This window comes from Mustela lutreola, chromosome 9 (assembly GCF_030435805.1).
Source record: "Mustela lutreola isolate mMusLut2 chromosome 9, mMusLut2.pri, whole genome shotgun sequence".
Taxonomy (NCBI): domain Eukaryota; kingdom Metazoa; phylum Chordata; class Mammalia; order Carnivora; family Mustelidae; genus Mustela; species Mustela lutreola.
Genome location: NC_081298.1, coordinates 59643788 through 59669968, shown reverse-complemented (window position 1 = coordinate 59669968; position 26181 = coordinate 59643788). Strand labels below are relative to the sequence as shown.

At 44.2% G+C, this 26181-nt stretch overlaps 1 protein-coding gene across 1 annotated transcript in view; it reads left to right on the top strand.

Annotated features, from left to right (window-relative positions):
• NCK2 (NCK adaptor protein 2) overlaps positions 1-6776 on the top strand; it is a 149870-nt gene extending 143094 nt beyond the window's left edge. The window contains exon 5 of the mRNA XM_059134318.1: positions 4001-6776. Coding sequence (XP_058990301.1) covers positions 4001-4195 — 195 coding nt within the window. The 3' untranslated portion in view covers positions 4196-6776. The remainder of the gene's footprint in view (positions 1-4000) is intronic.
• The last annotated feature ends 19405 nt before the right edge of the window (positions 6777-26181 follow it).

The window sequence follows — 26181 nt, the reverse complement described above, 5'->3', positions numbered from 1 at the left end:
CTGCTTCTGTTGTTCGGAGACACCATGAGAAGTTGGTTGTCTAGGAAGCAGGCCCTCATCAGATACCAAACCTGATCTTGATTTGGACTTCCCCACCTCCAAAACTGTGAGAAGTAAATTTGAACCACATAGTCTGTGGTGTTCAGTTATAGTAGGCTGAACTGAGATTTACCTACATGTAATCAGTGTCCCAAAAGAGTGGATGGGGAAGGGGAGAGTTCGGCAAGAGGGTGGCAGGGCTATTTGAAGTAAATACTGGTGCCACATGACTGGTGGAGAGCCAAGCCAGCTCTCCTCGCTTCAGATTTAGCACCTTTAAAACATGTTTTATCGTGTCAAGTAACACACAGAAAATGTCTTCTTTTTTTCTTAAGATTTTATTTATTTATTTGACAGAGATACAGTGAGAGAGGGAACACAAGCAGGGGGAGTGGGAGAGGGAGAAGCAGACTTCCCACAGAGCAAGGAGCCTGATTTAAGTACATGTGTAACCCAGGTCAAGTTCAGGAAACAGGACATTGCTGGTACTCTAGAAGCTACTGCCCATCCCAGATTAGCCTCCTGATTGTTCCATACCTCCAAGTAGAGATAATTGCTACCTTTAATTTTATGAAAATAATTTCCATGATTGTTTAAACCTAAGTATGTATCCCTAAACAGAACATTTTAGTTTTGCCTGCATTTTTCTCTCAACGTAGGTATTCTCACAAAACCCTGTCAGGGTTCTTTGACTGGCTTCAAATTAGAGTTCAGAGTCACATTATCAGCACACCGCTGCTAGCCAAAGGGAGCATGGCCTTGTTCTTTTTCACCTGACTCCCCTGAGTCATTCTAGAAGATGGACAAGATGTGGACAAGGCTGGTGGCATCGCCTCCCCAGGGGTCTTCTCCACTTCGTGGTCTTTCGCTTTCTCCGGAGGCAGAGTTGTTTTGGGTCTGGAGCCACTCCACCTCTGTCAGACCCAGGGAACTGGCCCAGTTTAAGGAAAGGAGATTCTGCCCACCTGTGTCGCAGCTGTGTCACTGAGGTAGCTCCATACTAGAATGTCTGGCGGGGCCGGAGTCCTCAGGACAGAATCAGAAAAGTACCCACAGCCTGGGGGTGAGGTTGTCCCCAGAGTTCCCCACTTCAAGGGGGCTACTCAGCCCATCAGTCACGTTCATATCTTTTTCTCATGGCTCTGAACATTTGAAAACACTGCTGGTGGTTGGCGCAGATGGCGTTTCTGTTCTAAGACCGTATCAGCATCCTGCGGATGGCTCACTGAGATGCAGATGGCCAGGGTTAAAACACAGATGGCTGGGCCCTACCCTGCAGTTTCTGATTCAGCCGATCTGGGGGCGAGGCCTGGGAATTTGCTTTTTTTCTGATAAGTTCCTGGGTGATGCTACTGCTGGTACTGGTCTTGGGAGCCCACCTTGAGAACCACCGGTCGAGCTCATCTTCAGGCTTCATTTAGTGCTAGTTAGTGATTGGAAAAATCTGCCCAGAACGAACCAAGAATCCCCCAAGTGTTCAGCATTCCTGTTTCACATAAACTTGGTTTGTTCTACGTCCTTAACTTTTAAGGTTTCTGCTCAAGAGCCCATGAAATTAAAAATTACCTTCTATGCTGCATCGGCGCTCCTGCCGTTAACACCCAAATGCACATGGCGTGCCATGATGTTGAATTAAGGAGCTTAAATTAAAAGCACATTTTCCTGTTCAGAAAGTCATCTGTTGATCATTTGGCTTAATTAAAATTGGGTATATTGTGTACTTACCCGGACTCACCTCAACCACGATGCTGCTTAATCTGTGAATTGATTTAGGGATCTATAAAACTAGCACAGTGCCTGGCTTGTGCTAAACTATAAAAGGGAGATGGCCTTCTGTGCGTGTGTGTGTGTGTGTAATAGAAGCTTGAAACTAAACATTGCTTTAAGGGAAACCAGAAGCCCTCAGGAGAGGGTTGAGTGGTACATAAGCTGTATGGACTATTGCATTAGGACTAATAACTGTTGTGACAGCAACAATGATGCTGGTGCTCCAAGCCTTGCTCACACGTGGAGGACCTGTCAGGCAGAACCTGTTTCACTTGGTTCTTTTTTTAGAGCCACACACAGCAACCAACTTGGAAAATAACACAGAGGATACCAAGGGTTAGCTTGAACCCATCTTGTTCAGTCCCATGAGAACAGTCACAATTGGAGAATTGATTAGAATTACTTAGAATGACGTTCTGTGCAGTTTAGAATATTACGTTGACAGGGCGGGTTGAAAGGATCATCTGTGACATCAGGGTTTGTGATGATTCGTTTCTAAGAGGTCTAGTGGAGGAAATAACTTCCGAGTTCTGTGTCGTCCTCCCCACTCCCTAACCCTCACACGCCCATTACTCTGAAAATGGTATGTCGCCAGAGGTTGACTCGGACATCAGTCTTTCTGTGTCTTCCTGAAGGTCCAGCCCACTAGCACTTCCCGCATCTCCTCCAGGGCATCAAGTCCCAGGGTTAGCACGGAGATAAGATGGGACCTTTTCCTCACAGATTTGTTTCTCTTTGGTTTGATTGGGGTGGAGGGATCCATAAATTCAGGCTGTGAATACAGTTGTCTCTTGATTCTTGCACGGTAGCAGCTGTGACTGGTGGGTAAGCCCCACAGTGCTTTTGTAGAGTTGAATGCCTTTGGATATCCATTTCCCTGGGATGTCATTGGTTTATGGGATTTTCACTTGTTTTGCAGGATTTTGCACACTTTGGACCAAAGGTTTGTAAGTTGCATGTAAAAGTGGCTAAGGTGCTTGTTAATTTTGTCCCCATGGGATCACACAACAGGGCGGGTCCTCCGCATCAGGAAATTAGTTGGGTCTTGAGAACCAATGAACCCTGCTGTAGGAATTCCTTTAAGAGCTATAGTAGGCTCCTACCATCTGTATGGCTCTCTGGAATATAGAGTGGAGAAGATGTGGTCCACCTGGCCTAATGCATAGTGAAGGGATAGGACGAATGTGTAAATTATTTATTACAGAACAGTTACTGGAGTACACTCTACTCCTGTCCCTGGAAGTTGTCAGCTTTCTGCTGTATGGCAAGCCAAGGAAGGGAAGAACTTACCTCAATTGAGAGAGGTTTCTTCAGGTGGAAAACCTTTCAGCTTGTAGCCTTGCAGGAATGATCGTCCAAGGTAGCAACAGGATGGCTCAAAGAACAACGTGAACTGCGGTGAGAGTGGGACAGTGGGACAGTGACATCTCATTGATTAGATCTGTAGGCAGGGCCACGTGACACACTCCATGTGGACACAGTGCCAGTGGGCAATTGGGTTTTATTCTGGAGCCACTGAGGGGGACCAGCCTCCTTCCACTTCCCCATCAGCTGGCTAGTCAGTGTCTCAGAAGAGGCAGGACCACTTTTAATAAAAAATAACGATACCTTTCTCAAATTGATTCACATATAAATCAGGCACTTCTCACTAAAATCTGCGCTTAAACCATAGTACAGCGCCCCCCATCCCCACCCCCACCCCCACCCCCCCCCCCCCCCGGATATTACAAACCATGTTTAAAACTCTGGAGTTTTCAACTGCTCTTACTTATTTTTAAATAGCTTAGAATTAGAAAAATTTTGATGGCTTCATTTCTAATGGAGGGAAATTTCTAGCTGCTGCCTATATGCAGACCACTTTTTAGAAATTCTCAGTTTATTAGAAGCAGGCTGGAGAAAAAAAAATTCAAGTTTCTTCAGCATCAGGGTAACACCAGTATCCCACACTCTATGTATGGGGTCCCCAATTTTCGAATAACTGAAATACATTTGGCATGGACACTGTACTAAGCAAAATGGAGTTTTGCTTGGACTCGGAGCACGCGAGGTCGCATGGCCCCTGGGTCGCTGGGAGCCTCAGGTGCCGCGCTAGGTACTGCCGCACACCTGGCGTGCGTGCGTGTGTGCGTGGGGGGCGCTCCCCCGCGTCTCCTGCCGCCGGCCCGTCCTGACTCTTGTTCCGTTTCCTCCCCAGCCCAGTGACTTCTCCGTGTCTCTGAAAGCGTCAGGGAAGAACAAACATTTCAAGGTGCAGCTCGTGGACAATGTCTACTGCATCGGGCAGCGGCGGTTTCACACCATGGACGAGTTGGTGGAACACTACAAAAAGGCGCCCATCTTCACCAGTGAGCACGGGGAGAAGCTCTACCTCGTCCGAGCGCTGCAGTGACGCCCACAGCCCCTGCCACCTCCAGGCCCTTGGTGCCACACTCACCTCCCCGGAGCCGGGCGCGTCGCCCCCGGAAGAGGCCGCGCTCACGGGCCCTCCTGCAGCGGGCTCCGCTCTGTCCGGTGGTTCATTGGTCCTTGGCTTCCTTGGCCTCGTTTACCTTTGCGTGCAGGTCGGTCTGTTTTTCCGCTCGCCTCCCCTCTGCCAGGCCAGGCCGTGGTACCCACTTGCCGGCCTGCCCTCCTCCGGCCAGGTTTCAAACGGGAAGTGCAAGAGGGAGCTGTTCGATCACGGCACTCCTGCTCAACTGAAAACAGCCTTAGTCTGTTCAGATGGTTCGCACTAACAGAAGCCCTCCTTAAGCAGACATCAGGCACGGTTTGAACGCACCGAAGCTGCCGTTAAGTGAACTACAGTACAACTCAGCGGGGCGGGCGCTCCTGCAGAGGGTCCCGGCCCTGGGCCTGGCAGCCGTGGCTCCATGCCCTTTGCCCTCGCGTGGCTCCCAGACTGTCCAGGGAGTGGACACGCCTTGCTGGTAGCAATACCAGAACCATCAGATGAGAGAGTAGTGAGGAAAGTCCAGTGCCTTCGGGGCTATGCTTGCAATAAAAGAATTTCCTTGAAAGTCAGTCTGCAGAAGCCAGACCTGTGACCCAGACAGACAGATGCTGTGGTCATTTACCCCCAGATGTGCCATCCGCCTAGTGCTTTTTCCTCTCGCCCTGCGGCTTGTTTAAATTTCCCAATTATGTATTTAATTCTCAAAGTAATATGTATCCGTAGCCATTTGTTGACACTAATACAGATGATTAAGGAAAACAGCTGATCTTTGGGGAAGGGGAACTACCATACACTTTACACACACACACACACCCCCCATATATATATATATATATATATATATATATTATATATATATATATTATTTGCTTTACAGGGAATTTTTCAGGGTTTACAAGAGAATATGTGATTGGTAGTAAGACACAGAATGTTTATGAAGAAATTGCATTTTCTTTTTTCTTTACATTTGAACTTCTTTATAGTTTAAATATACAGTCTTGAGATGGCACATTCCTACAACTGAAGAAGGGGTCTTGAGACCTTCTAAACTTGCATACTCAGTTTTTTGGATATTGTAATAAAAAAAAAAGTATTATGACAAGACTATGTGTGTATTTATCTTTGGGAAAACTCAGAGTCCATCCCGGGAGAATAATTGCTCCAGCATTTACTGGTTCCTCAGTGTCTATGGGGAAACAATTTTTAGAGAGGAGTTTAACAGATTTATTATCTGCGTGTTTTCTTTTTCTACCACCACGTATTTTATATGCTGAAATAATAAATTTTAATTAGTGAAACTCCAAGAGAAAGCAGAATCTCCAGCTTGGTCCTAACTTTACTCTTTGGAAAGTATTTGTTTAAAAATGTTGCACCGAACTTTTGTCAGCACCAGTTTTTTTCTCTCCCACCCATGTCTTACTTCAGTTGCTCAGTTGGTTAGCAAATCTCAAACAGCTGCAACATGCCAGGCACAGGAAACAAAGTCACATCACAGGGGAGTTGTGCCACTACCGGCTAATGAAGAGCGCTTGTGTCCTCAGTGCCCTGTCTATGCCAGACAAGGGGGTCCTCACTTAGTCTTCATCACAACCCCCTAAGGTGGTCCTGTTCTCATCTCCCTTATGCAGATGGAAAAAATGAGGCAGGAAGTAAATGCACAAGGTCACGGTGCTGGTAATGCCAGTTGCAAAGCCAGAAAGCTGGCTTTGGTGCCACCCCCTTCCAACACCAACCCCAGAGGTTTCCAGCAGAAATAAACAGTTTGGTGAGAGCTTGCACTTAACCTGCCATTCCTGTTCTCTGTGAGTTTGTTGTTCTCTTTGTTGCCTGTGATATAAATCAGAAGTTTGGGGTCTGGTACCTGAAGCTGGGATACCCAGTTCTGTAAGAATATATATCCAGATGAACGAAGTGGATCATTGCTTCAGACAAAGCACATCTGTCCTATACCTTATCCTTGGAAATTACAAGTGCTTCTGACTTTTTCAGGTCTCAGTGTTGTGTGTTCCATTTTGACCTGATGTTAGAATCCGTTCATACGATAAGTGTCTGGATAGCTGAAAGACTTGGGTTTACACAAAGCAAGTAAGGAAGAAACAAGCAATTAAAGGACGCAATACAGATAGACATTCTGGCCTCAGGAACTTTTCTAAGGCTTGTAGTTAAAATTGACCGTCATTTTCAATCTTGCCCCAAACCCCCATGGGAAGTCCTCCAGCTGCCGGGGACAAATCAGGATTTGTATTTATGAAGGTTCCAGCATCCCCAGACTTCCCAGCGCCAGGTGGACCAGTGGAGGGTGGATTGATAGTCCCAGTCCGAGCCTGTTGACAGTGGGGAAGGCGGTCAAGGCAGGGTCCCCGTGTGGTTTGGAGTGTGAACAGACTGTCAGTGCCCTGTCCAGGTGGTCCTTCTGCCATCACCTTGCTGCATGTCTGAGATGTCCTAGACAGATCTTGCTTTGCCATTCCCTTGTCTCTGCACAGACGGCAAAGGACAATAAAGGGCAGTCATTTTATAGTTGTGTGACTCCGCTCATTTGTTTGCATTCAGTGTGCCTTCATTTTTCAGAAACAGCCCTGATGAGTTACGGCCCTGAACCACCAAGCCCTCACACGTGACGAGTGCCAGATGCTATTAAATCATGTTTCTAGGGAGCTAAAACTGGCCATGTTTTCTCCCAAAGTGCATCACAAATTATAGTCTTAAATTATAATTAGAATCTTTAGGTCTACTGAAACTCTGACATTCCCAAGCTAAATATTTTCAGTACCAGTACAATTTTATCTTTGGCTTCTATCTGTGAAGCAGTTTATAAACTACTTCTCTTCCTAATTTCTACCACCCAATACCAGAATGCCAAATTAATTTTAAGATCAAAGCTTAGAACTGTGAGAGCCTAGAAAAGCTTGAAAGTATTCTTTTAAAATAAAATCTCACGGTAAATACAGCTCTGGTCTTGGCCACTTTCCCACTACAACTCAGCCATAGGTGTATAATTCGTGTAATAACCACTCGTGTGATCAGTACCGTGGTTTCAGGTCTGTCTGAAACCTTGTGGGGTTGCTGTCTGCTCTCTCACGAAGCAGAATCCCTTTTCCAGGCTTGGGAGCTGCTGCCAAAGCCAAGTGTGGTAGGAGCGTCCAGTTATCCTTATTAATCCTGTCTCTTCAAGCAAATTAGCCAGCTTCTCTGAGTGTGTTCGCTGTGGGCGAACGGGGCTGCTCACCATCTTGGCAATTCCCAGGGCTCTGGGAGGATTATCTGCGGTAGAGCACTTGACCAACTTGGCAGGACACGCTCCACAGCACTAAGCAATGCCAGTCAGGCCGATTGTGTGTCACATAATCTACTTGACATTTTTCCTCATTTGTTGGGACCCTGGTGCGTCCACCAGCCACGGGCTTTCTCAGAGGGCCCCACTGCAAAGGTGTGGCTCCATGAGACCCTCGATGTGGTCCCTACCAGCAGTGTCAGCACCAGTCCACCCCCACATAGTCTAGAACATAGACTCTAAAAGTATGCAAGGACATGTGTTCCAAGAAACTCCTCATTCTAAATATGGGACCCATCTTTCATTAGAAGCCCAGGCCCCAAAGTCCTACTTGGCCACACTGAGCACCATACTCAAACCACATTCTTACCTCAGGTATTCGACAAATTTACGTCCCCTAAAAAAAAATCCTCCCTTGAGGAGCAGACATCTTTGTTTTCTCCTTGATGGCTGGGAAGGGGAGGGGGCATGGAGGGCAGAATAGAACATTCTCCAAGTTCCTTATGTTTCTTAGCCTGAGCTGACAACACAAGAGTCATTGAGTACTAGGCAAAAGTTGAATTGGCCAACCAAAGCTCAGAAGACCTCTGCCCCCTATCTTAGCTCGTGCTGTTATAACAAAATACCATAAGCCAAATGGCTCATAAATGAAAGAGATTTGTTTCTCACAGTTTTGGAGACTGCAGGTCTCAGATCAGGATGCCGGTGAGGTCAGGTTCTGATGAGAGCCCTCTCCCAGGATGCAGACCTCCGACCTGCCATGTTGTCTCCTCAAATGGCAGGAAGAGAGTTGGCTAGCTTGCTGGCCTCTTCCCATAAGGGCAATAGTTCCATGTGTAAGGGCACCTTCCTCGTCACTGAACTCCCTCCCTCCCAAAGGTCCTGCCTCCAAATGCTATCACATTGCGGATTAGATGTTAACATGAATTTGGAGGCAGTGCAAACAATCAGTCCCTAATGCAGTCTTCTCAAAAAGCCTTCGCACTCCGAGGACACTGGTAGTTGCTATTCTAAATTCAGCTCACTCAGACCTAGATGGCTTATAGTTCCAACCCTTTGAGAATGTTCTTTCATGCAGTTTTTTAACTGCCAGATTCCATTTTAAAGGGGGCAAGGGACAGGCACCTGCATTTTTAAAATGCTCCCTGGAGGTTCTGATGGTGGTGGTTTGAGGCCTACGCTTTGGATACTGTTCTACTCTGCTTGAAACCTTCGGAAAAATCACCTCCTCCCAAAGCCTTGTGTTCACATTACTGACAACACACACCTTCTGTAGCATGTCCTTTCTTTGGATCATATAGAGAGAAGTGTCAGACCTTGAATAACTAGAGCTGTCTTTTTTAAAGAGTAATCTTTACTTGCCTTAACCTCCATGTGGATTTCCCATATCACAGCTTCCAGCCGTACAAGCTAATTGGAAAGACTCATTCCATCCTTGGAGGATCCTGTCACTTGACAGGAAGCTATTACCGAAGATGAATGAGACTGACAGCTGGTATAAAAGCTCTTAGATTTTTAAAAAATGCATGGCCTCCTCCCCAGGGGACGGGTGTTTGACCAACTCCTCAGCTTGGGCATCACGCTCTGGAGCCAAAGTCAGGAACCAGAGGACCAGAGCTCCATCTCCTGCTGATGCGGCTTTCCAAGAATAGGTCATGGCCTGGGTAAAGTCCAAGTCCAAAGAGGCAGTGGTCCTATCTTCATGGTAGTCAAACCCTTTTGGCTTCTGCGCTGTGGGTAAGCTTGAGCTCTGCCCTTCTCCAGCACCTTGACTGCCACGTTTGGAGACCTCTGTACTTCAATGGCCTCAGAAACACTGGCGCAGAGCGGCACTTTCTGCCCAACCCTTTCAGGATGATATTATAGTTGTCAGACATTATTATACATGTAGATAAGGTAAACTACTTTGCATAATAATGTAACATGCTTAGAAGCTTCGTACAGCTTGTTAAGTATCTTAATGAAAAAGGAAAAATAGATTAATAGGCTAGATTATTATCTAAACGAAGCCCGAGGTAACCCACAATTCCAGACCATGTCTGCTTGTAGACCCACATAGGCACTGTATTCAAATGATTTCGACCTCCAGCAGCTCCCATCTAGTCACGGATAGGATTCAGATGCTAGTGGTGTTCATTGCTACAAAGACAAACAGTTCCCTTGTAGCGCTGTAAATAGTAAACAAGAAGAAAGGAATGAACTTGAAGTAATGAAACCAGTTAAAACCACCCCCTAACCAGAATATAGATATCCAAATAGCATGTAAATCATAGGGGTCACAGTAGGTGTTGGAAGCTCAAGGGAGCAGTGTTTGTTCAACAGGCTTTCAGAGCTCTTCTTTGGGAATGACCAATCCATGCTGCAGGTGTAGCCTCTGACTTCTCAGTGGTAGATTTTCTTGGTGGGGACAGCGATATTGGCTACAAAGTTTTCAGGAAATCATTTTGAGCAATTGAAAATATTGTGGTTTTTTTTTTTTTACATGTCTTAATGTTTCCCAAATTTTCTACAACAGATAGAAATTATCTGAAGGAAATAAATATCAAAAAAATTCTTCTGTATTTAAAATTGCATGGACCAAAATGAGGTGGACACAGAGTCAATGCTCCATTTGTTGTACTGGTTGTAGAAAAATATTTAGGAGAGAGTGACTCTTGGAACACTGGGAAAAAAAATAAAACCTCTAAGATGAACAATTGAAAAAAAGAAAAAAGAAAGAGTTCTGCTCTGGACTTTGCTTGGCCTTCCTGGGGTTATTAGAAAATAATTTTATCGGTAGCCAACTTTTTCACGAAAAATAATGGTTAAAATCCTAATTGCCAAATTAAAAATGCAGTGAAGCCAATTAACTGAATAATGAATATTATGAAATACAGAATTTGTAATCTGGGTCATCTAGAACCTTCTCAATGAACCTGCCCTGACGACCACCCTTATTCTGCTCTTTTTCTTCCCTGCAGTACTTAACAGTTTCTAACATACTAGATAACTCACTTCTTTGCTATGGTTGTTATTTACTGTGTGCGCATGCACATAGACACCCACACATCCACACCCCACAGCTAGAATTCGGTTCCACAAAGGCAGGGGTATTTGCTTTGCTGCCTAATGTAACCAAAATAGACCAGTGCTCTGCACACAGTAGGTACTCAGCCCACGGTCTTCACCTAATGTCTTCACTCAACCAACTGCTCTTCCTGAACCTCCGCTTCCGTCTTCGCACTGCGGAGCTCAGCAGCTGCCTGGTCCAACGGAGTCCGTGAAACCCAGACGAGACTGCCCGTTCACACACTCCCACTCCCCTTCGAGCCTCAGCTCCCCGGGGCCTCCTCATCGCTATCGGTAACTCCGCACGGAGCCCGGGCATCCCCGTCTCCCTGCGTCTGCGCTCGCGTCAAGCAGCCATCTTGGTAAATGAGTCACTTCCTCTGCCCGCCCAGCCGCACTGTCCCAGCCCCTTCCCCATGTCCTCTATCCTGCTCTCTTCTCCAGAAGACCTGCAGCGTTTCTCTGGCTCGGGCTGTACGGGTCGTATGTGTTGTGCTAGTTGTACTGGTGGTTGCCGGCCAACCTCTCTGGTGTGTCTGTATCTTTTCTCTCCCTAGGTTGCTGGTTCTCTCCCCAGATTATCAACAACTGAGTTTAAGGTTGAGCCATAGGAAATGGCCCCTTTTTTCAGGTCAGAAATGGTTGAATGGTGGCAATTTCCTATGGTTCAACCTAAAAACTTTTCTCGGAGTATTAGATTCTGTGCTCCCTGTACGCAGTAGACGCTTAGCAAATATTTGTTGGTTGATTGACAACAGCAAAAGAGAACCTATAAAATGAAATAACATCCTTCTCTCTGATTTAATAAGAGTTAAAGCAAGCCATTTTACAAACACTAGAAGGAAGCCTCGACATAATCAAACGTTAGCTATAAAGGTACATTCTAAGTCCCGGTGGCACTTTGATTAACTCTGAGTTTGCACACACAAGCCTCACAAGAAGGCTTGTGTCTCTCAGGCTCTTTCGTCTGTGTGTGTCTGCAAAAGGTTATATGGCATGAGAAATTGAGTCAGAGTTTTGCTCAGTAGGGCTGTTTTTTCTTATCTGTCTAATCTACCATAAAATTTCTGGAAAATGCCTTAAATCAGAAACCACTTGTGCCCTGTGACCTATTGTGACTTTTTAAAAAATTGTGGTAAAATGCACATAACAAAATTTACTATCTTGAGTCACCTGGTTGGTTCAGTTGGTTAAATATCTGACTCTTGATTTGGGCTCGGGTTGTGATCTCAGGGGTCATGAGATTGAGCCCCACGTTGGGCTCTGCACTCAGTGGAGATTCTCTCCCTCCTCTCTCTGCCCCTCCCTCCCCTCTTGCTTGTGCACACATACTGTCTCTCCCACTCTCTCTCTAAAATAAATAAGTCTATAAAAAATTTACTATGTCATTTTTAGTCAGTGGCACTGGGTACATTCACGTTGTTGGGCAACTTTCACCACATCCATCTCCAGAACTCTTTCATCTTCTGAAACTGAAACTCTGTCCCCATTGACAACAGCAACTCCCCATTCCCTCTCCCCTCAGGCCCTGGCAACTATCATTCTACCTTCTGTCTCTGTGAATTTGGTTAATCTGGGTATTGCATATAAGCAGAATCATACAGTATTGTCTTTTTGCAAATGGTTCATTTCATTTAGCATAATGTCCTCAAGGTTTATTCATCTGGTAGCCTTTGTCAGAATTTTCTTTCTTTTTTAATGCTGAATAATATTCTATTGTATGTATATGCTCTATTTTATCCTTTCCTCCCTCAGTAGACACTTGGGTTGCTTCCCTTCCTTTTGGCTATTTTGAATAATGCTGCTGTGAGCATGGGTGTACACATATTTCTTTGAGTCCTTACTTTTAATTCTTTTTGACATATACTCAGAAGTAGAACTGCTGGATCATATGGTAATTCTATTTTCAATTTTTAGGGAAACCACCATATTGATTACCACAATGGCCACACCACTTTATAACCCCAACAGCGCACAAGACTTCCTATTTGTCCACATCCTTGCTAACAATTGTTATTTTCTGCTTTTTCAGTGGTAGCCATACTAATGGGTATGATTACTTTGAAGTTTTTGTAAAGATTAGAGGAAAATGTCACATCATTCTAGCTCAGTTTCATGTTTATAACGGCATGTATGAACTTAAACTTGAGTGTATGCATATCCTCAAACCCATATTAACAAGTACATTGGCATTAACAAGTACATTCAACTTATAAGTTTATTATATTCAACTTATATTAAAGTTTCATTTTTATGTATCTTAATTCATAGGTGTAATGTAGAGAGTACAGCTTACTCTAATTTAGAAAAAAATGAAATCTAAAAGCAAGTGATGGTGAGACTGGAGATTAGTCTTAAAAGGAAATCGTTTCTAGAAAATAATTAACATTTAAAATCAGCCAAGTCAAGCAATAAAGAATGCAACCTTGTCCCAACAGTCACCACTCCCCTCTGCCTGTGACTTTAGTGAATGAATTTAATCCCTTTGCATGGAGATAGGCAACCCAACCCATCTGCGATAGTTGGTGTCTCAAAAGCTCTGTCTGTAATTACACCGTTAGACACCCATCCTCTTACATATGTATGTAGCTCTGGGTCCAGCCAATGTTTGCATGTTGGTCCATGTGCTAGCTTCTTTACATACTAGTACAAAGCTGATGGTGTGGGGAAGGGGACACCCAGAGGAGGAAGGGTTGGAGGGAGCAAAAGAGAACTGAGCAATGACAGAAGGAACAAGACTGTTGCTACTTGGAAGAAAGAAGGAATAGTGGATACAGTTGGTTTGTGGATTTGGTAATCAGACAGTGATGGGGTGCCTGTCTGGTGGTTTTGGTCTTCCCATGAACTATGAGGCTATCAGTGTGAGATTTTTATGTCCTCAAAAAATGGCTTTTGAATCTATAGCTAAGATTATCTTAAAGGAAGTTACTTGAGTTTAAAAAAATATATATAGTTACTGAACCCTGGTTTTACCTTAAGTTTCTTAATTCGGGTTACAAATCTTATTTTATTTATAAACCCAACATAAAGCAATCCTTTTTAATTAGTTTGATTAATGTCTATTTCCAGATTAACATGGAATTAAGCTCCTTTAAGCATTTTATTATTTTTTTCCTTTAAGTATTTTAAATTACATTTATATGTCTATTAATTCAATTTCCAGTCTTTTTTTTTTTAAGATTTTTTATTTTATTTATTTGACAGAGAGAGACCACAAGTAGGCAGAGAGAGTGGAGGAAGCAGGCTCCCCGCAGAGCAGAGAGCCCGATGTGGGGCTCGATCCCAGGACCCTGAGATCATGACCTGAGCCGAAGGCAGAGGCTTTCACCCACTGAGCCACCCAGGCGCCCCTCAATTTCCAGTCTTAAGTACTTCAGTGATCTAATTAACAAACAAACCTTTCCAAGAATTTAAGTAATCCTTGGGAAATCTAATAATTAAACTTATGAATACAGTGAGTCTTAAGTTCTCTTACATGTTCTGTTGCTATTTGTACATTTACTAAGAGTCCAACCTAAATTCAAAAGTCTAAATTCAGTTAGATGTTTTAAATTAACAGGTCAGATTCTCTTAAATTTTATGAATACATAAGCTACCAGATACACACAGATTGTCTTACCTTAAAAATGTTAATGCTATAGTTTCATCCCAGCAAACATTTCTATAATTTAAAGTCTTCTTGGAATTAAGAAATATTTATCTACAAAAGTAATTGTAGCCATCCCCAGTGATGTTGGCAGAAATTTCCTAAGAGTTTTCTGGGTTTGCCTTCTCAGTCCTGAAACTCAGGACAGAGTTTTAGTTTCAAGAGATGAAGAAGGGGATTTTTTATAATCCAAGAGGTCACAGCCCAGACAGTGACAGGGTTCTTGCCGTGATCCCTAAGGGAGGGGAGTGTGGGCCCTGCCTATGGTTGTGTCATTCCTTTCTCGTAGATGGTCCCCAGACTAACCCCCCACTGTTTCACTACTCAGGGAGGCCGGCGATTACTTTCATGCTATTAGATGCCCCAATCCCTGTAGCGAGCATCCCTACTCTGTCAGTCCCATCTGTCCTTCTTCTACGGTCACAACCCTTAAGTAAACATCTAGCCCTGATCGATCTCTCATGGCCTTGTCTGGCTCTAAGATCACTCCAGTAATGGAGGGAAGGCCCTAAACTGATAAGGATGTCTAAGAAGACCTAGGGATGAGGGATTGAGAAATGAAAAAGAACTGGGGAGTAGCTTTCAAAGAGCACAAGGGCTTTATTGGCCTCATGGGCTTGGACCCCTAGCAGAAGGTGAGGCCAGGGTGCGAGCAGGTGCCACCCTGAGTGCCCACTCTGTCCACTGTTCTTTATGGAACAAGAAATGGTTTTATTTATTCGGAGCTCACAGGTGTTTTAGCACCTGTTTGTTCCAGGCTTTCATGCGGTTGTAAGAGCACACTTGCACTCGGATCACTTCTCAGGCATGGACTGGTGGTCATTCCATTCTAAAGAAAACCAAACCAAATTGTAGTAGAGGCTTTCTAGTGACTTATGCGAGAGAGACAGTGCAGAATTCCTATCAGCAGACCCATTCTCAAAGGAAAGGCATGGACCTAACTCCAAAGACTGGTGGATGAATGCCCATCTCTATCTGCTGTAAACCATAGTAATGAGTTCAAAGATGTACATGCCAGTTTTGGGTCTTCTCAATTTTAACTTAATATTTTTACGTTTTAAATGCTTTCTTACTTTAATTACTACTTGCCAGAACAAATGATACGGGATAAAACACCCTCTCCTTTAGTTATGAAGGTAAACCACGGGGATCCAAACTGGATAAAGGGGAGAGTAAAGAGGAATCGATGAAGGAAGAGAAGAGCCCCAGGGATCCATGAACTCAGAGGTCTATGTGATATTGTAAGATTAAGTTAGTAACTGACGTGGAAGGATAATTGGTTGTGGCTGCCAAATAGGACTTGTCTATCCCAGTGAATGATCAAGAAGGAGAGGAGGGAAACATCACCGAAGAGAAGAAAGTCAAGAAACTGGATTCATCTGGATGAACTTGGTCAGTTCTTGATCTTAAAAAAAAAAAAAAAAAAAAGTGGACTTCAAAGGTTTCCACTGGTAGGGGTAGTTAACCCCACCACATTTGCAAACAATGACGGGGAGGCTCAGAGAAACTATAGAAGCAACACGGGAAGAGCGGGAAGAGCATTTGACCAGCAGTGTCTAAAGCCATAGGCTTCTTCTGGTAGATCGCTGAGATGAGCCATCTTTCACATGGGGCATGCCATGACAAGGGGCTCTTAGTTTTTTGAAGACTCTGTCTTGCTGGCATCAGAAAAAAGCATGTGACAGCCTTGCCTGACAACTTCAGTGCTCGTTCCTGGTAGAACTTCCTTTTGTGAGCCTTTCTCAGGGGTCCTCATGTGCTTCCAAGGGTCCCAGAGTTGGTGGGATTCTGCTGACCAACCAGCTGGGTTTTAGCACCAGGATAATGGGGTCAAAGCCAAGATCACTCTTCTGAGCCCAGTATAGGCTTCCAGCTCATTGCTGGTGGGAGTGAGGTGAAAGTGTCATCTTCCAGGTGGGAGAAGACAGGTGTATTCCAAGATTGGTAGAGAGGAAAGTATGTGCTGCTCAGAGAACAAGAGATAGATGACCATTGGTGGGAAGGAGACAGTAAACATCCCAATAGCTGTTCTTGTCTTCACAAACTAGCTGAATAGGGTTATTTTCCATCCTTCAGCTTCTGACCGTTGAAGGTCTGTGGACTTGAAAATAAGCACAATTGAATGTTCTTGAACATTCTTAAATGTTATCTTAAATGTCCTTGTTCATCCACTGAATGGGTGGCCAGGCATTTGGAAGTCAATGTCCTCCACCTCCTCTGCAGGCCACTGTGAGGAATTTCCATGGTCTGAAAGTGGACCAGAACTTCTCATTCCCTCCCAGGTGAAAATCTCTCTCTCTCTGCAGTGGTGTCCGGGGAAGACTTGTCTCTGCGGACAGCAAGGTCCTGGTGTTATTATCAATCAGTAACAACAGTGGGCCTTTGTGAGCGGCACCCCAGGCTTCCTTGGGACCACAGAAACCACAGCCCCAACTGATGTGGGGACAGCACACACCAACAACTCCTAGCTGGCCTAGCACTGATGCTAGGGAACTGAGAGCTGGTATACACAGACTGTACCTCCAAAGGGCGAAGGGCTCAGTTGCAAAGTAGACTGTGGCCAGTGCTGCTCCCTGATGACTGAGCCTCCCTTCCCGACTCCCAGAACCTAGCAGACTCTGGAATACATCTGCATCTCCCCAGTCTGCTCTTTGCTCACTGGAAACATCTCTTAATGCATCTCCTTGCCTGTAGTATCAATCTGTACACTCTGCCTTCCACACAGTTGCTGCATGGGGGAGAGTGCATTTCTAAAAATAGCTCATCCCACATGCATTTTTGGAAGTTTGCTGCTCAACCCTCAAAAGATGGGGGCTAGGTCTCCTCCCCTTGAAACTGGGTGCTTTTCCTGCTGTCTCAACCAATAGTGTAACCAGAAATGAGTCTACAAGTTTCAAAGGCAAGGTCCCAAAAACCAGTTCGGCTTCCACCTGCCTCTTTGTCTTGAGATGCTCACTCTGGGCACACAGTCACTGGTCCACAAGAGAGAGCAGGTCCACAAAGAGGACCTGATGGAAAGAAGCCAAGGTTCCTGGCTCTCTGCACTGGTCAGAGTCCCAGCCAACCAGCAGCCGGGGCTGGCAGCTGGATAAGGAGTCCTGCGATCTGGGTTGCAGATTCTGCGCACCCCTCCCCCACCCCCAAGTCACATCAACTTGTTGATCCCCATGTGGAACAGAGACAAACCCTCTGTGATGAGCTCTGCACAAACTGCAGATTTGTGAGTAAAGTAAATGATTGCTATTGTTCTAAGCCACCGTTCCGGGTGGTTTGTTTTGCAGCAAAGAATAATCAGAGCACTGGGAACACATACCTCCCAGCTCCATTTCCCAGATTTTCATCCCTTCATGCTCTGCTCCCTCTTCCTCAGCAGCCAGTCCTCCAGCCATACATTCTGTCTTCACACCTAGGCTTGCTGTCTTCTCCTGTGCCTCCAAGGCTTTGTCTCTGCCCTTCCCTCAGCCTGGACCATTCATCTTCCCATCCCCAGGTGCCTCCCTCTCTTACCTCAGGATGTCTCCAAGACTCAGTTCAGAAAGCACCCATTCAAGAGGCTTGTCCCCTCCTCAGCTTGGACCATGGTCTCACATGGATCTGTGCTTATCTTCATGGTAGCACTTACTGCACTGTACTCTAATGGGACCGTTCTTGTTTTCTCCTGAGAAGGTGCACTTCTTGTGTGAAGAAAGTATCCTATTTGTCTTTGTGATTCCAGAGATTAGTCTGATAGAGACCGAAGTTTTGCATCCCCCCCAAATTTGTATATTAAAATCTTAAACCCCTGGGGGATGATATTCAAGGTGGAGCATTTGGAAGTGAGGGCCCTCACGAATGGGATTAGAGACCCCAGAAAGCTCCCTTGCTCTTCTACCAGGACATAGTGAGAGAACAGCCTTCCATAAACAAGGATGAGAGCTCTCTCCAGACACTGAGTCTGTTGGCAACTACATCGTGGGACTTCCCAGCCTCCATAACTGTGAGAAAAAAAATGTTTGTTGTTTATAAGCCACCCATTCTGTGGTATTTTGTGTTTCGTGGTTTTTTTTAAGGTTTTATTTATTTATTTGAAAGAGAGAGAGAGAGAGAGCACACAAACAGTGGGAGGGGCAGAGGGAGAGGGAGAAGCAAACCATCCAAAGCGCGGTTGCAGAATTGAAGTGGTATGGAATTAACGGAGGAGTGGATGCGCCCCGACTCTGGAATGGTAAATTACGTGGTGATGACTAACATTATCTGTGATATACATAAGTTTCCTGCCTGTCACCTGAGGCAGGCTCTGGTAAACAAAACTGGCATTTGATAGGCAGGTGACTAAAGCCCAGTACTTTTCAACACTGAAGGAAATATGAGGAGAAACACCAAAGTCCAAAAATAGAACAAACAACTGAAGAAACAGAGATACTTCAACAGGTACTTTAAAGTGAACAAAATGAATCTTCTCAGATTTGACAGAACATCACAGTCGTGAATCGGAAAACACCTGGAAATGATGTGGCTATTGACATCATGGGAATGTTGTCCACCTTGATGATGTACAAAGAAAATTCCAGATAACAAAGTAGATAGGGAAGGAGGGAAAGAGAGCATAAAGGAAAGCACGGGAGAGCCTGTCAGCAGTTGATAGACGGTAGCTAAAAGTGTAAGTCACTTCAAGTCATGAGGTTAACTTACAGAAAAACAAAAAGGACAGCGTTCAGGACTCTTGCCAAGACTGCAAGGTAGAAAAAATCTATGTTTGGCATCTTATCACACCTTACAGAGTTTGTCCCAGGATTTCAGTTCTCATTAATAGGGGAGGTCCCATATATAAGTTACCATTTCATGTCGATTCAGACCTCTCTGTGAATATATGACAGGAGGTGAGGTAGACGTGGATTTGCATGAGGATTCCTGACAAAATGATGTCCATGGAATGTGGCCGTGTGGACAGCGGGAAGGAGAAGACAAGGAAAAGGAGAGCATCTGTCCTCTCCGAGAATGGTCCCTACTCATACTGGGTTTCCATCCAAGCCCACTGGGGCCCTGCCCAACACAAGCTGAGGAAAAGGTGTCCCTATAGATGTAGTGCGGCCAATGCATTGGACACCAACAAGAAAAGCCAGAATGGCTCCACCCGGGAGCAAGGAAGTCTCTCAGGCTCCAGGTGAGATTCCCCCAGTGTTTCCATAAAGAATCAGGTGGGAATCCACGAGGGGCTACAGCCCCAGCATTAATGAATCCGTTGGAGCTAGAGAAACCAGTGATATCCTTGGGACTAACCCAGCATCAAGCCTGTAGGCTGGTGAAAGTGGGACAACAGAGGCTATGCTTTACTTTTAGTATTCGAACACAGTGTTGAGCTTAAAAATCTTTCTCACCCTTAGTTCCCATAGGAGACAAAGGCTAACACCTAGAAGGCACACCTTGCAAGCTGGTACCCATGAAAAGACGCCACCGTTGGGTGCCTTGGATGAAGGGCTTGCTTCCATTGGTCTTAGACCCACATCTCTGTCTGAATATTTTAACTTCCTGTTTCACAGAAATAAGCTATGAAATGCCCCCGTATTTCTCATCTCTAAACATGGTCTAGAATAACTGTTCAGAAATTTCATCTTCTGCAAAAATAAGTTAGACTTTTTTACAGCGGACACTGAGCTCTCAGCCCCAAGAGGCCCAAGCTACCCATCATTTTTGTTTACAAACAATCTCAAATAGGTCCTTGCATGTGACAACAACAGAAGAAAAAAAAGGCAAATGCTTTCTAATTATTCACTCGGTTAGAAAGCATTGCAGTATCTTGAGACCTCACTAATCTCCCTTAGACTTCAGACTTACAAAGTCTTTTGTCTGAAAACCTACTTAAAATGCACAACAAGGGACGCCTGGGTGGCTCAGTTGGTTAAGCAGCTGCCTTCGGCTCAGGTCATGATCCCAGCGTCCTGGGATCGAGTCCCACATCGGGCTCCTTGCTCCTCAGGGAGCCTGTTTCTCCCTCTGCCTCTGCCTGCCATTCTGTCTGCCTGTGCTTGCTCTCTCGCCCTCTCTCTGATAAATAAATAAAATCTTTAAAAAAATAATAATAATAAAAAAAAATAAAAATAAAATGCACAACAATTCCACACTGATTGGATAAGCTTTCCTCTTGCCACTTTCTGACACCCACAGGCCATCAGTCCAAACGGATTGCTGAGACCATCTCCTCTTGTCCCCCATTGTCCTTCCTCAGCCACAGCCATGCTCTCTGTGACCCCTGGGCTCCTTCCTGCAGGACGGATTTGCACAAAGACCTCTCTCATAGCTGTTTCTCTCTGTCCCTAGAGGTCCCTGGGCTGAGTCCCTGGGTTGCAACCCAAGCCATAGCTAGATGCAGTGACACAATTGGGCTATTGTATGAGCTGAAAGTCATCGGGAGGGCAGCAGGGGCCCAGGGCTGACTCACCAAGCACACCTGCCCGTTCCATTCCTCAGGGGCCTGGGGCAGGCAGAGCTTCCTGCATACCCTGGGTTTCATTCCACGCCTCTTCGCCCATGAACACTAGGGGCATCTCTTTTGCCTCCTGTTGGCCCCTACTTCATTTTTCCTAGCCTTGTCTTTTCTCTACTGGGACAAAGGCCAGAGTCCAGGCCCTAGGCACTGTGGCCCCAAGGCCATTCCAGTTCTTGAGCCCATCATGACCAGAGCTGGCCACCCATCTGGGAGTTCACACCCGACCCAGAGCTAGTTGCCAGTTGGATCTAGTACTCACCATGCTGGGGATGAGCTTCTTCTGGCCCACCATGACACCTTTAGGCTGCAGCTTTTCTAACCGGATTAAGAAGCCAGTCAGCTGGGCAGCCTCTCTGGATATCAAGGCCGCTATGGCAAAGCTAAGTGGATCTGGAGGATGACAGGCCTTGGTAGAGGGAGAAGGACAGGGAGAGAGCCCTGGGTGCACCGCACTTTCTAAAGGGATGAAAGTGGGAGCAAATGAAGCAACACAAATCATGTCCATGAGAGGCGATAATGCAGAGGTGGGCAGGGGCCCATGAGACATGCCTGAGACAGGGATCTGGGATGGAGCAGTGCTCTAGGGCCCACCATCCATGGGGGCCAGAGTGCTGGGGGCAAGGTCCAGAAAGACAGGAAATGGGCTGGAGAGGAAGTTCTTGATGGAGTCAAGGCAGCTTCGAAATGAGCCTACTGGCTTGTTTTAGCTCCCTGTGGACCTGACCTACCCAACATAGTCTCCACCAGTCACAGGCTGCCGAGAACTTAAAATGTGGCAAGTCTGAATGACGATATGCTTAAGTGTGAGACACATGCCGAATTGTGAAAACATGCCCCCCCAAATGTGAACTATCTCATTACTAAGTTTTAAAATCTCTAACGTGTTGAAACAATAATATATTGGGTTAAATAAAATACCTTATCAAAATGAATTCCAACCTCCTCTTCTGTATTTTTAAAAATATATCTATTAGAACATTTAAAATGACATAATTGGGTGGCAACATGTTTCTATGGGACAATGTTTGTCTGGGCTGTTTCCTCACCTGAATTCCTGGGTTCCCCCAGCCCAATCCCCTTAGAGCATTCCCTCCTGCACCCCCAACTGTTACATGATCCTGCTCTCAGGACACAATGCGTCCCTGGCAAGAACAGGATGCTATGAAACTTGAAGAGTGACAGAACAGAGCCAGCTCTTGGAAATGACAAATGAGGTGGCCTTAGTAATTACACAGAAAGGCTGTGTAATAATGTTGAGAAAATCTTCTAGAAATGGAGGGAAGAGATGAGAAAATTATAAGATATACAGGAGCTAACAATCAACTTTTAGGAATTCCCACTGAAGGAAAGGGGAGAGAGTGGTGGGGAGAACAGTATGGAAAGTTCTGGGATGTAGAGGAGAGGAGATACAAGGTCAGGCCAAAAAGCTACATTTCATCACTCATCCTGGGAAGTTGGTAGACAATGTCTACAACAGGAGAACTGAGAAAGAGCAGTATAACTACATTATGTTTAGCTATTTAGTCCAGAAGTAAGTACTAAGTGATAGTCTGTAGAGAAAGGGACTGTTGGTGCATATTAAGCCAGTCCACAGCTGGGGACCCTCAGCCTCATTTCATATGACAGAACAAACATCAATGTGAGAAGCAAAGCTTTTAAAGGAGGCTGTAGAACCATATTTTTATGAATTTGACATGGAAAAAAATAAGACACAAAAAGCATAAATCTTGAAGTAAATAGTAAATAAGTCCTACTCAATTACAAACCAGGATTTCCATTTCTCAGAAGACACAATCCAGAGAGATAAATAAAGTCAAGTCACGAACTGGAAGAAAATATGCTCAACACGTTCTCAACAAGAAGAACTTAGAAAAGAGAGACAATATAAAAAAGGGTGCACATATACACAGGCTATATACAGAAGAGGAAACATAAATGGCCATATAAAAGGATGGTCAGGGAACAGGAAACGCAGGTTAGAACCAAATTTGGACTCTATTCCAGATCCATTAGACAGTCTCAGTATGCTGGTATTATGAGTCACAGTGTCCTGCCAGGAGGGATGTCGACGGGAACAACCCCCTTGGGGAAACCAGTCAGCAGTATCTAATCAAGTTTAATGTAACCATACCATATGCCTGAGAAATCCACCATTACACACACACCAGGAAATTCCACATATGTCCACAGGTGTCTTTATATGCCAATATATGTGTATATATAAATTATATAATTATATACAATTTTATTATTTTATTTACATTATATATTATTATATTTATTATATTATAGAATTATATACATTAAAATATATTATATAGTATTATATTTATATTATATAATATACACTAAATTATATATTATATATTATATGATTTATTTTCATTTTAATTAATTATTTATAAATATATATTTTATTATATATAATTATATATATAATTTATATAATTCTAAAACAATATCACCTTCCATACATTTAGATGGAATGTTATGGCATATGTGCAAGAGTGTTTCATAACAACACCATTTACAATACATGACAAAATCTCTAAACAACCCAATATCTACAGATAATGTGCTTAGCTAAACGAAGAATAATGAATGACCATAGTCATATGAATGCACATGAACTTGCAATCTGAGTGAAGCAGTGCAGTAGAACATATTCAGTGTAAGATTATTTATATAAAGTTCAAAAACCGGCAACACGGTGATATACGCCAGTTAAGGCTATATACATACATCAAACTTTGAGAACTTCTGCTGCAGCCAATTCTTGCACAGAAACTTATTATACACAAACACAACAGAAATAGATGAATAACCAATTTCAAACAATTCCTGTGGGAGAAGGGGAAAAGACAGGACTGAATCAGGGAGAAACCCACAGGCCCTCCACTTGTATTGGTAACATTAATTCCTGAAGCCAAAGGGGGAACAACAGTGTCAACTCTTACTTTTCTTTCTTTTTAAGACAGTTTTGAATTGTGAAATATCATAAAAAACATAAAAACTTCCACGTATAGTTTAATGTATTTATAAGGCAAATACCCTCAGAGCATTGGTTTTACCCCAGAAGCCTTGCCTATTACTCTCTTCCCCATCAAAACACCCTCCTTGCCTCCAGAGTCAGTCGCTGTGCTGACTTCAATACCATTCTCAACTGTAGTGTTTACCGCCTGAGTACAGTTTGGTTTAACCTGTTCTTCAACATTATATAAATGAAATTGGACTGTATTATTTTGCATCTGACTTCTCTTCCTTCACCACATATCAATCAAAACACTGTGTGTGCACATGTATACTTTTTGTTTTCACCACTGACTAGTAAATCTATTGTGTTAATATATTAAAAAATACATTTATTTACTCTGTTCTTGATGAGGATTTGCTGATCACCAGGAAGGAATAGTGTTTTTTATTATCTAAATTTTCATGTGCCTCCTGAAAAAGTTGTCCAGTTTAAAAAATAAAGAAAACAGAAGAAGGAGCAAAACTATTAAAAAATAGGAAACATTTTGCCGATTGATTTCAAGGCACTAATTTCAGTTCAGGCAGTAGAAGAGACATCATAGTGAATTGATTTCCAAACCTCACTATTGTGTAGACCCAGTGGTCCTGGTTCTGCTTTAGCAGACATTAGAATCCCCTAGAAGGCTTGTAGAAATCTGGACCCCACCCCAAGGGTGGGGGGTGTCTGATTTGTCGGTCTGGTTAGGGTCTGGAAAATCGCATCTCTAGTAACCATCAAACTTTGAGAACTTCTGCTGCAGCCAATTCTTGCACGGAAACTGATGGGCATTCTGAACTTGAAACGTCAAATCAGAAAGAACAACATGCACATTTTTGGGTCACGATATTACTTTAAAGACTTTTTTACCTAAAAGCTTGCTGGCATGAGAACCACAGTGCCCTTGCCTGTGTGAAGAGGAAGTTTCAGTAGAGCTAAACCAGATTTGACTGAAGCAACGAGATGGCCTATTGCACTCAATTTCTCAAGCTGGCTCTATTGTCTCAAAGGGCAGCACATGCAAAAAGCTTATTCATTCTTAGGATATCTGTAATTGCTGTTTTTCTAACTCCGCGTGTTATGGGAAAAGCCATTCGCGGGGAGTCCTTATTTACAGATTTGACTTGGGAGACGTTAGCAAACTGTATTTGAAATCATCCACGTTCAGTGAGCATTTTGGCGGGGGGCATTATTACCGATTGAGAATACTACCGCTCAAAACACAATCATGTAAAATTATGGAGCATTTTCTGGACATGAAAGTCAAAACTTTGTCAATATATTCTGAGCTGGATTTTAGAACTGTGTTGATGTAGGTTACGTCTGTCTTTAGCAAGCGTTATCCATGTGTAACTCATTCACTCATTCATTGAATAAGTCTTTATGAGAAGCCGCCATGTGCCACACTCTGTTCTAGGTCTTGGGACTCATCAGGGTGTGGTGGGCACAGCAAAAACCCTCTGTATTCATGGAGTTTATATTCTAGAGGGGGGGTCAGAGAAAAACTAAGTCAGAAATATAATAAGTGAATAAAATACCTATTTTATTAGAATGTGGTCAGGGCTCGGAAAAAAAAAAAAAACAGAGCAGGGAAAGAGGACTCAGGATTGTGGGGAGTTAAATAACGGTGGGTCTCATTGAGAAGGTGACATGTTAGCAAAGGCTTAAAAGAAGGACCTAGCCACATGGAAATTTCGGTAACAAATTTGGGTTACATATGAACAGCAAACAAAAAAGTCCCTCATGTGGAAACCTGCCTGCTGTCTTTGAACCATTGTGGGAAGCACAGGCAGGCACTCAGGGTGCTGGGAGCACAGACGAGGATGGGGTATGGATCTTGGCTTTTGGAGCACATGAAATGCAGGGTTTGGGGCAAAGGGCAAATATGGTCTGACTTAGTTTTTTCAAAACTTTTATCGACGTATCATGGATACACCATAAAGATTACTGTAAGGGTAATGTGTAGACATGTGAACACACCTGTGAGACCATCACCAAATCAAGAGCATGAATAGGTCACCACGCCCCTTTGTCTTTTTTCCCCTCCCACCCTTCCTCCCAGTAAACACACACCTCGTTCTGCCCTAAGGATGAATTTGCATTCTGAAGAATCACGCTGCCTGTGCTCTCTTCTCTGGCTTATTTCAGTCAGTGTTTGTTCAGTGACTCATCCATCTTTGCGTGTATCCACAGTTCATTCCCTTTTAGTGCAGAGCAGAGTTCTGTCATGTGGATGTACCAGAATGTATCCATTTGTCTGTTGGTGGACATTGGAATTGCTTCAAATCTTTGACTATTTCAAGGACAGCTGCTGCCAACGTTTGCGTACAAGCCTCTGTGTGGATATATGCCTAGACCAGCAAGGCTGGATCATATGGGAAGTGGAGGTTCCTCTTTGCAAGAATCAACCATTACCCAAAGTAGTTGTACCATTCTGCAATCCCACCATCATGGTAGAGAGTTCCAGTCATTCCACACC